This window comes from Aptenodytes patagonicus, chromosome 8, assembly GCF_965638725.1.
Source record: "Aptenodytes patagonicus chromosome 8, bAptPat1.pri.cur, whole genome shotgun sequence".
Taxonomy (NCBI): Eukaryota; Metazoa; Chordata; class Aves; order Sphenisciformes; family Spheniscidae; genus Aptenodytes; species Aptenodytes patagonicus.
In genome coordinates this window covers 21735853-21744625 of record NC_134956.1, presented here as the reverse complement: position 1 = coordinate 21744625, position 8773 = coordinate 21735853, and the positions used below count along the sequence as shown (strand labels likewise).

At 39.8% G+C, this 8773-nt stretch overlaps 1 protein-coding gene across 15 annotated transcripts in view; it reads right to left on the bottom strand.

The window, feature by feature from the left end:
* Positions 1-253: 253 nt before the first annotated feature.
* The window catches only part of CHL1 (cell adhesion molecule L1 like), a 150846-nt gene continuing 142326 nt past the window's right edge, over positions 254-8773 (bottom strand). For 14 of the 15 annotated variants that reach the window (XM_076346664.1, XM_076346677.1, XM_076346674.1 and 11 more), the window contains 3 exons: positions 8603-8734; positions 7696-7768; positions 254-5818 (listed from right to left, as the gene is read on the bottom strand). In XM_076346664.1, coding sequence (XP_076202779.1) covers positions 5602-5818; positions 7696-7768; positions 8603-8734 — 422 coding nt within the window. In that variant the 3' untranslated portion in view covers positions 254-5601. Of the gene's footprint in view, positions 5819-7017; positions 7769-8602; positions 8735-8773 lie in introns of all 15 variants that reach the window. The other variant, XR_012996040.1, reaches the window with a different exon arrangement.

The following is an 8773-nucleotide window of genomic DNA, read 5'->3' as shown; positions in this document are numbered from 1 at the left end:
GAGGCATTTGAATTCAGGGTGTTTGCAGTTCAGGTTCATCCCTGCTTTGGTGTAGATCACATCTAGATGGTTGTTTGTCCGTGGTATCTGACAGTCCCAGTGAAAGCCAAGGGCGGCTCGACCTCGGCGCGGGGCCAAGAAAACCCACCACAGACCACAAGCTAGAGAGGGCTATGAATGACAATTAAAACGAATTCCCAACAAAGAAATGGTATCAGGAGAAAAATAAACCACACCAAAACAAAAGAAAAACTTGCTGATTACAGCTAAGGCTTTTGAAGATTACATCAAGTCAAACTTTTATTAGCAAAGTTGTATTTCATGTAAAATGAAAATATCTTTTAAAACCATACGTGCACATATGCATGATACAAACAGCAACTACAGTACAACACGTTTCTCTAAACTTTAATAAATGCACACTAACATTTAGCTCAAAAAGTACCATTGCAACGGTGACACCACATTTGCTTTGATCTTTTCTCATGAAATTACAAAGTATCTTGTTTAAAGTAATAATGATAAAAAACGAAACAGACAGTGTGCTTTGGCTCAAACCCACCTACTGGTTCCTGCCTGAAAACTGAACAAATCAGTGCAGATCACTTGAGGCTTTTACACGAAAGATATGGAGCTGCAATGTAAACATGTACTGGTACTCCAACATGGTTTAGATGCCTTATTTTGAAATACTAAACATTAACAGAGATGCAGCTGAGGGCTTGATCCATTGTCAAACAAAGGAAATTCTCTTGCCATGAAGAATTGCCTTTCTTTGTATCCATTCTTACAGGTATGTAAAATAATCTAGATTTACCACTCATCTGCAAAATGATGACTATAAAAAAATTATGATGAGATTTCCTTTCAGAAGTGTGCAAGGATCAGTGAATGTTACTCTAACTTCAGTTTACAAAACTGCATATGGAATTACTGTTAAAAACCCCACCTTTATATATAGAAAGATTGTGCAAGTATTTGTTTTCGTCTCAAAAATAATATTGGCCTGAAAAGTTTTATTAAAGCCTCTCATGCGTTGGATCTGACCCATTCAGTCAATGGAAGTAGTTATCAGAAAAAGAGCTACTCATTAAAATTTGTGTAATAAGAACACAACAGACCAAATATCATAAATCATTAAATGATATGCTAATTAGATCCATTTAAAACTTGAGTTACAAAGAAGGTTTTTTAATTTATTATACATACAGACACATCTTTATCCGGAGGGGAAAGTCATTTTCTGATTTGGTTCCTAATTCCGCTCTTCCTAAAGATCCAGCCCCAGAAGGGCTTCGATACCCAGTCCTGTACCGTTAGACTTGCTGAAGAGCAGAGTCAAGCACAAGCGAGGATTTCTTGAGACCGGGACTCCAGATTTTGCCAGAGAATGAAGCTGGGGCCATTCCTACAAGTTCTTGACTGTGCAATTACTTTTTTTTTTTTTTTTTAAATAAAAACTTAGGTCTGAGATGACAACCCATACCAAGTCAGTGGTACGCTGCTCTGTGAGCGCAAACGGCTCACTTGCACGGGAGCTAGCGCACGGGAGATTTTTCCCATTAATTAGGAAGAACTGATTTTACTTGCTTAATCTTATGCACAGTCAAAACTGCACAACTTTTTGAGAAACACCCATCCCCCTTTTGCTCCAGGGGAGGCTGCTTAAATCCGCAAGCCAGGATTCCTGGGGCCAGGGAAATGCCTCCTCCTTGCCGGATGAAATTGCATCCCAGATTGACTGAGATATCAAATCTGAAAGTGCCATTTCCCCTCTCACACTCGTATTGCCAGCGAAACGTAATGGCATACCGTAACCAAATGTAACCAAACTAACAGCCATGGCACTAGGTAATTAATAATTCTCTATCCGACAGGGTCTGCGTGCTCACACAGCTGGCTGTCCCTGACTCCCTCCTCCCAGCAGGTAGTCTGAAATTCCCTTCTAAGTAATTAATGAAATCACCACAGATTTCCATCAACTAATTTTAATAAATACTCCTGGCCAGAGTGAAAAAAAAAAAATGCCATTTGATTTAATGGACTATTTCAGAACTGCAGTACAGTTGGTGATACTTTTTATTCAGCCTACACAGCCACACTTCCTCTCACCTGTAACAGACTGCCCTAGAAAAAAATGCAGTGACAATGACAAAAAACTGCTCAGGGAAATGTGAGCTTGCTCTGTTAGTTTACTTTTGAAAGCAAATCTCTAAAAAAACATTAGTGTCCTGCACTTTCCAAGGTACACTGTATGAGTAGTACCCTTACAATAGAAAATAAAACCCCAATGGGAAAAAAAAAAAGGAAAAGAAATGATTGGGAAAGAGAAAAAAGCTCAGGTGAGTGAGATTCCCCGGGAGTTTTAGCCATTTGTTTAATATTCATTGGGTATATTCCTTAAAAGTCAGTGCGCACTGTACAAATTCCATTGCACATCTTTTTGTCACTGTATGATTTTTAGGCCCTGAGGCATCATGAAACACCAACATTAAGATTTAAGGACCTGAATTAAAATTTTAATAGAAAAAAGCACTCATACCGGCACAGATGAGTAGCACATCACAGGAATGTCATAAACATCTCTTAGCAGCAACAAAGCAAGGGATAGCACAGGGGATTTATATTCATTATTCGATAATTTGACACTCACTAATTTTGAAATTTGTGTCTGTTTAACACAGGCATTTTCTGGGACAATGAGTCTAGTTGATCTGCAGCGACCCAAAGTACAAGAAAACGGATGACTGTGTCTGCTGGCGGCTCGCATCCAGCCTCACCCACGTGCATCTGCCCTGGTTAGCGACCCTGCGGCGGGGAGAGCTCTGCCGGGCTCAGGTACAGCCCTTCTCCAGCCCTCTGCACAGGGAGGTTAGGGAGGCTTTTGCGGGAGCCCGTCCTGATTTTGCTCCCTAATTTTGTTCCTCTTTCAAAGATCGTCCTTGGACTAATGGCACTGCCTCACTGCCCCTCCAGGAATAACGACCAGGGATTTTGTTAGCTTACGGAGGCTGGGGAGGTGCTAAGACAGCATCTCCCCAGCAATCTGAGATCTATCACCCCTCGAAACGCTGGAGAGTGCTGTAACTTTGGTATGGGAAAACTGGTGTTTCAGGATTTCTCCAAGTACTGGGGAAAGCTGCAAGTGGCCCTACGTTGGCCACTAGAGATTCCCGGTGGCTGGGAGATACAAGATTAGGGGACTAGCTTTAATACTCATGAAGTGTCAGCAGAAATATCTCCGCTTAAAACACAAAACACTTCAGTGAAAATGACTGAGAAAACAAAACAACACTCGCCCACAATCAGCATTGTGGCAGCATGCGCTAGTGCGGATGATTCCTAAAGGAAATACGTTTAAAACAGCCCAAAGCTTGCAACAAAGGCTGTCACAAGCCTAATCAGTTCTTAGAGTTTATCTCGTTTGGGCTGCCGCAGACAGGAGTCAGCAGATAAAGATCCTGGTGGGAAATGTCTCTGTTGACAATATGCCAATTTTCACATTTCTCCAATTATGCACTCCCTGCTTTTAAAATGAATATTTTTAGAAAAATGAAAATGACTTTGGACTTTTTCAGCATCTGGATTGAGAGAAATAGAGAAAATAAAACTTTCTAAATAATAAAATCAAGTTCTTCACACCACGGGGTCACTGACACGGAATGGGGTGATTTTTGACTGAGGGCAGATTTCCATTCATCCTTTTATACTCATACACACGGCATCACTGGGGGTTTGGGGCTGGCTGTTTGGGGTTTGCTTTTCCCAAATAGAGGCTGGATGAGAGGTCCTTACAAGCAAAAATAATAAAAAAAAAGAGGAACAGATATGCAGAAGCATCGAGCCCCAAAGGTCTCTTACTGCTTTCAGAAATCGATGAGCACAACCGAGAATTCAGCCGCCCTGCTGAGGAGCCCAAGCACAAGGGGAGCTGCAAAGGAACCATGGACTTTCTGCTCCTAACAACCCGCATTTCTGTGGGCAACTAACGGCTCTTAATTGTAGGCATTACTGGAAACTCGTAACCGTGCGAGTAATTCTTGCTCCCTCTCTTTCTTCCACTGAAGTAATGGAGACCATGAAGGAGCCATTGGGGATATTTGCTTCATTACTACCAGGATGCAAAATGGCTTTTAGGACCTATTCCTCCTGCAGTAACTATTTAAAAAAAATATTATAATTGAAGTGACAGTCATTTGTAAGTGCAAGAAGAAATGAAGCCATATTGATACTCTACTCAAATAAGCGTATTCAAAAATACAAATGCTTTTAAAGAAATTCAGGAGATTCCAATACAAAAAGACCAAAAAAATGTGCTGTACAGCTTTGCTGAGTTAGTGTTAGAGAGGCAAAGAAAAGAACCAAATTTAAACCAGCACTCAGTAAACAAAACATAAAAGGAACTATACAATAATATTTTCTCTTGTTTCCATTTTTGTTTATTTAACAATGAATAGCTTGAAAATAAATGAGCTCTTGAAAGTCAGGTAGGTCTATTTTATGTGATACTAGAAAGATGTGAGATTTATATGACTGGTGTACACGCAGCTCCTTCTGAAAACTAGTTTTGCTGGTCCAAACTCATATTGAGAAGCAGTTCTATTCATTCTACACAGCTATACAGACCCATGCTAGCAACACGTCCCATTTCAAAATAAAACAAGGCCGATTTTTACTTGTGTCAATATTAATATCATATGTACAACGTCCCCATGAAATGTATGCTAGCGCACAAATATACAGATATGAGACAGACAACAAGCATTTTGCTTAGAAATGCAGCTTGCAGAGACTCGGGAAAAGAAATTAAAATACTTTCTAATGATGCTGGATGGGAACCCTGTTTTGCCTTGCCACAGGAAAGATACTGCAGCTTAACTTATTTAAGGAAATAGTGCCAGCTACTGGACAGAAGATTCATCCACAAGGCCAGAGCTTTGTCTTTTAAGAGCAATTTTTCTGTGGATAAAGTTGCATCTCTAAGTATTGGTAATTGCAGTCAGCTGTAACCACTAAAATAATTTGAGAGTATCATAAGCAAAGGAGTTTATTTCTTTATGAAAAATTATACATATATAGAATATATTTCTCCAGTATTTTAAATAACCATTTTTCTCAGTAGGATGCAGTGTGTCACTTTGCAGAGTAACCTGTTGGTTTCGTTTGATTTTCTTGCTGTGTTATAACCTCTACAATGCCGAGGTCCCCGTACATGAGGGAATACTACGTATAAATGTATGTACAAAGTGACAACAGCCATACAAGAAAAAAAAATACTATACAGAGAAACATATTCCAAACCTCAGAAACACACGGAGTAGCAGTTAACTATACAGATGTAACACTGAGAAATTCTGGTTTGGTAAGACTGAGTAAGACATTTTGTATATTAAGAATTATTTGTTTTGTTTTAATTAGAAGAAAACACCTAGAAATTAGGATGGAAAATCATCTTTTAGTGGCAGTGACTTATTTTTATATTACCTGGATGTCAGGTTCCTGACTGGCTCAATTGGCAACCTGCTTCCAATCACGTCGTAACTGTGGAGTACTAATCAAGATAAATATCACAATTAAACACGAATCATTCTTGCTAGCATTTTAGGCGTGGAGAGGAAAAGTTGCCGTAGAACTCCCAGTGCTTTCCACTGATCCTTTTTCCTTAGATCCAGAATAAGCTCCAATAAATGAACCATCTTCATTGAACATCCCATGCTCCCCTTCTCCATAATCTACCAGACTATCAGCACTTTCGGTGGCTTTAATGTCCCCGTTAATTGACTGGAGGCTGCCTTTCAACGGCTTTTCATCGCTGTCACTACAAAACAAAGAAATGCCTTTCCAAAAATCTAGCTTTTAATTGCAAGCATGGAAACTGCTCTTTTATTGTGAAAGAAAGCAGCAGGAGGGAAGAGAGAGGGGAACATTTCTACGTGGGTTGTACACTGAGAATGATCTGACGCCATGAGTCCTGCTTCGTCCCGTGCACCTCAAACAGGTCACCTGCACTGACCTGAATTCCCCACATACATGATTTTGTGATTATTACAACAATGGAATTGGTTAAAAAGGCAAACATCAATGAAAACTACACGTGTGTTTTGGTTTTTTCCCTTTTTGCCTTGGACAGACAGAAGAACGGACAGAAAATGAAGGGGGAAGAAAAGGAAGAAGCAAATTGGAAAGGATTTGAGGGATCCGTTCCAGCGATCAGTGCTGGTGTCAAGTCTTCGGCACCTTACAGAAAGAGACATTTTCATTTTACGAAACAGTGGGCAATATTCAGGGCCTATTCATTTCATTTCTCTTTTGAGGTGGGTGGGTGAGCTGATGTAAAGTTGTGGGATGAGGCATCAGCTGTAGGTTATATCTCACTGCTTTGTGAGCATTTGTTTGATTTTAGATGATTAACAAAGGGGTTTTTTTCCCTTTTTTCATTTGTTCTGCTGTTATCTTATCTTACTGTAACTGATGGATTTTCTCTCTGCTAAAGGGAGGAACAGGGAAAAATGAAAGGAGAATCAGAGTGTCTGTATCTGCTCATATGCAGTCTATGTTGAATGGCAATTTCATGAAGAAGGACAGACCCACCACCAAAATTCAGGAAAAAAAGGAAATTCCACTGGCCATTCCTCCTAATGGTACTACAGAAGAAGAACCAAAGCAGTCTGACTTCTCCTGACTGAACAGGAGGTTTAGGGGGATTGGGAACATAGATCAAAAAATTACAAAAAAAGCAAGTTAGGCCTCTGAACTAGGTACATAATTACTCGATTATGGCCCTTGCTGATGCCAACTCAGTGTCAAAGCTTTGGTAATGTTATCTAAGGAAGGACAGAGAAACGCACCTGAACTTCGCCTCTTCAGCATATAATCAATAACGCGTATAATCAATACGCGTATAAACAAGCATTTGCTACTTTTCTGCACATGGCATTTCTGTTTATAAAAAAGACAAGTTTGGAGTTTGAGGGGAAAGGAGGGGGGTCAAAGTTATTAACCTCAGGACTTTCTTACCTTTCTAAATATTTGTCCCATTAGAAAGCATTAAAAATTAAATAAAGATGAAATTATGCAGAAAAAAAACCCTAGTCCAGTACAAATAATGTAGTATATATAAGTGGGATTTCAACAGAAACGATGTATTTTTCTTCATACCATGGTTACATAATACTGTAAGCTTTAGTTATTTTAAAGCAGCCAAAGTGATTATTCCAGTTCTCCTACAGAAACTTCTGTAGTGAGGGCTGTTGGGTTTTTTGCCACCTCTTACTGTATTTGAAGCTTTTGTTTTCTTCCACAAAATGAACATTCCCCATATTACATGATTTGGGCCTGACTGGGTTTCAGAAACTCACTGAAGACATAAAAGTCTTTCTATCGACTTCAATGGACATTACAGTAGGAACCCAAATTATTATATATATTTACATTATTCATACAATGCTAATTAAAAAAAACAAGTGAAAAATAACCACTGATACATCAACATTTACTTATATCCCAACTTGGATGGATTTAAGTATACTGGATATACCTTTATATTCCTACTGTTATCAACTCCTGTGAGGTTTGCTTTGAAAATGAAAAATAGAGTTAATTGCATGCTGTAAAAATGTCCTAAATAATGATGACATCTGGAAACAAACAAAACCCCAACAAACACAAACGCTTGTTAAAGCAGGTCCTATTTACCTATATTCCCCAAAGATTTCATCTTTTATTGATTGAGCTTCAGGATCTGGATGCAAATCTTCTTTTTCTTTCACTGTACAAATAAAATAAAGCACAGATCTGTATGCCATGTTCCGCCATGGACTTTTCTTTTTGCAGGTGCAATGGGAAAACCGCCTGTCATCACCTACAGCTTAACCTGGAGGGCAGCAGCTTGCACTGCATGTCTGGCTGGACACAACCACCATGGCTTTGGTGCCATTCCCTAATTTTTAGAAAGCTAATAAGTGTTTATAGAATCATAGAATCATAGAATAGTTTGGGTTGGAAGGGACCTCTAAAGGTCATCTAGTCCAACCCCCCGGCCGTGGGCAGGGACATCTTCAACTAGATCAGGTTGCTCAGAGCCCCGTCCAACCTGACCTGGAATGTTTCCAGGGATGGGGCATCCACCACCTCTCTGGGCAACCAGATTTGTACTTAAATCCTTACTCATTGCTTTGAAAATTACAGAATTACTTTTAGCAAAATATTCTATTGTTAAGCAGTTTGGCTACCCACGGAAGTTATGTCAGTTAGTATGTCAAGTAGCAGTTATCAGGTGGAAAGTGAGCAGGTAGCCCTGCCAACGGAGGCTCAGAGGTGCAGCTGGTGAAGGACCTTGACTCTACGGCTGGATTAAATACTGGAAGATTCAACGAGCACTATCAAAAGCCTTAGCAAGATCTCTGACCAGCACACAGCACTATCTCACCCAGAGAGCACAGTTTCACTTATATTCATTAGAATCCATTCTGCGCGTATTTACCAAAAGCTACAAATCCTCACTGGACATTTCTGCTTGTGGCTTTGCAGCCTCCAGAGATAAGTCTGAAGGATGCTTGTTATTAACATGCGAACGTAGCGAAAGGACCATAAATCCATTTACCTGAATATTTTCCTCCTTTATTTCTTCTGACAAAGCAAATGGTTAGCAGCAGTAGGGTGAGCAAAGCGATGGCACACATCAGTCCAATAAACCACCCCTGGGTGGAAATTCCATCGTAAATGCCAGCATAGGCTTTGTGAAACAGAAGAGGAGCAAAAAAAAAGAAAATTA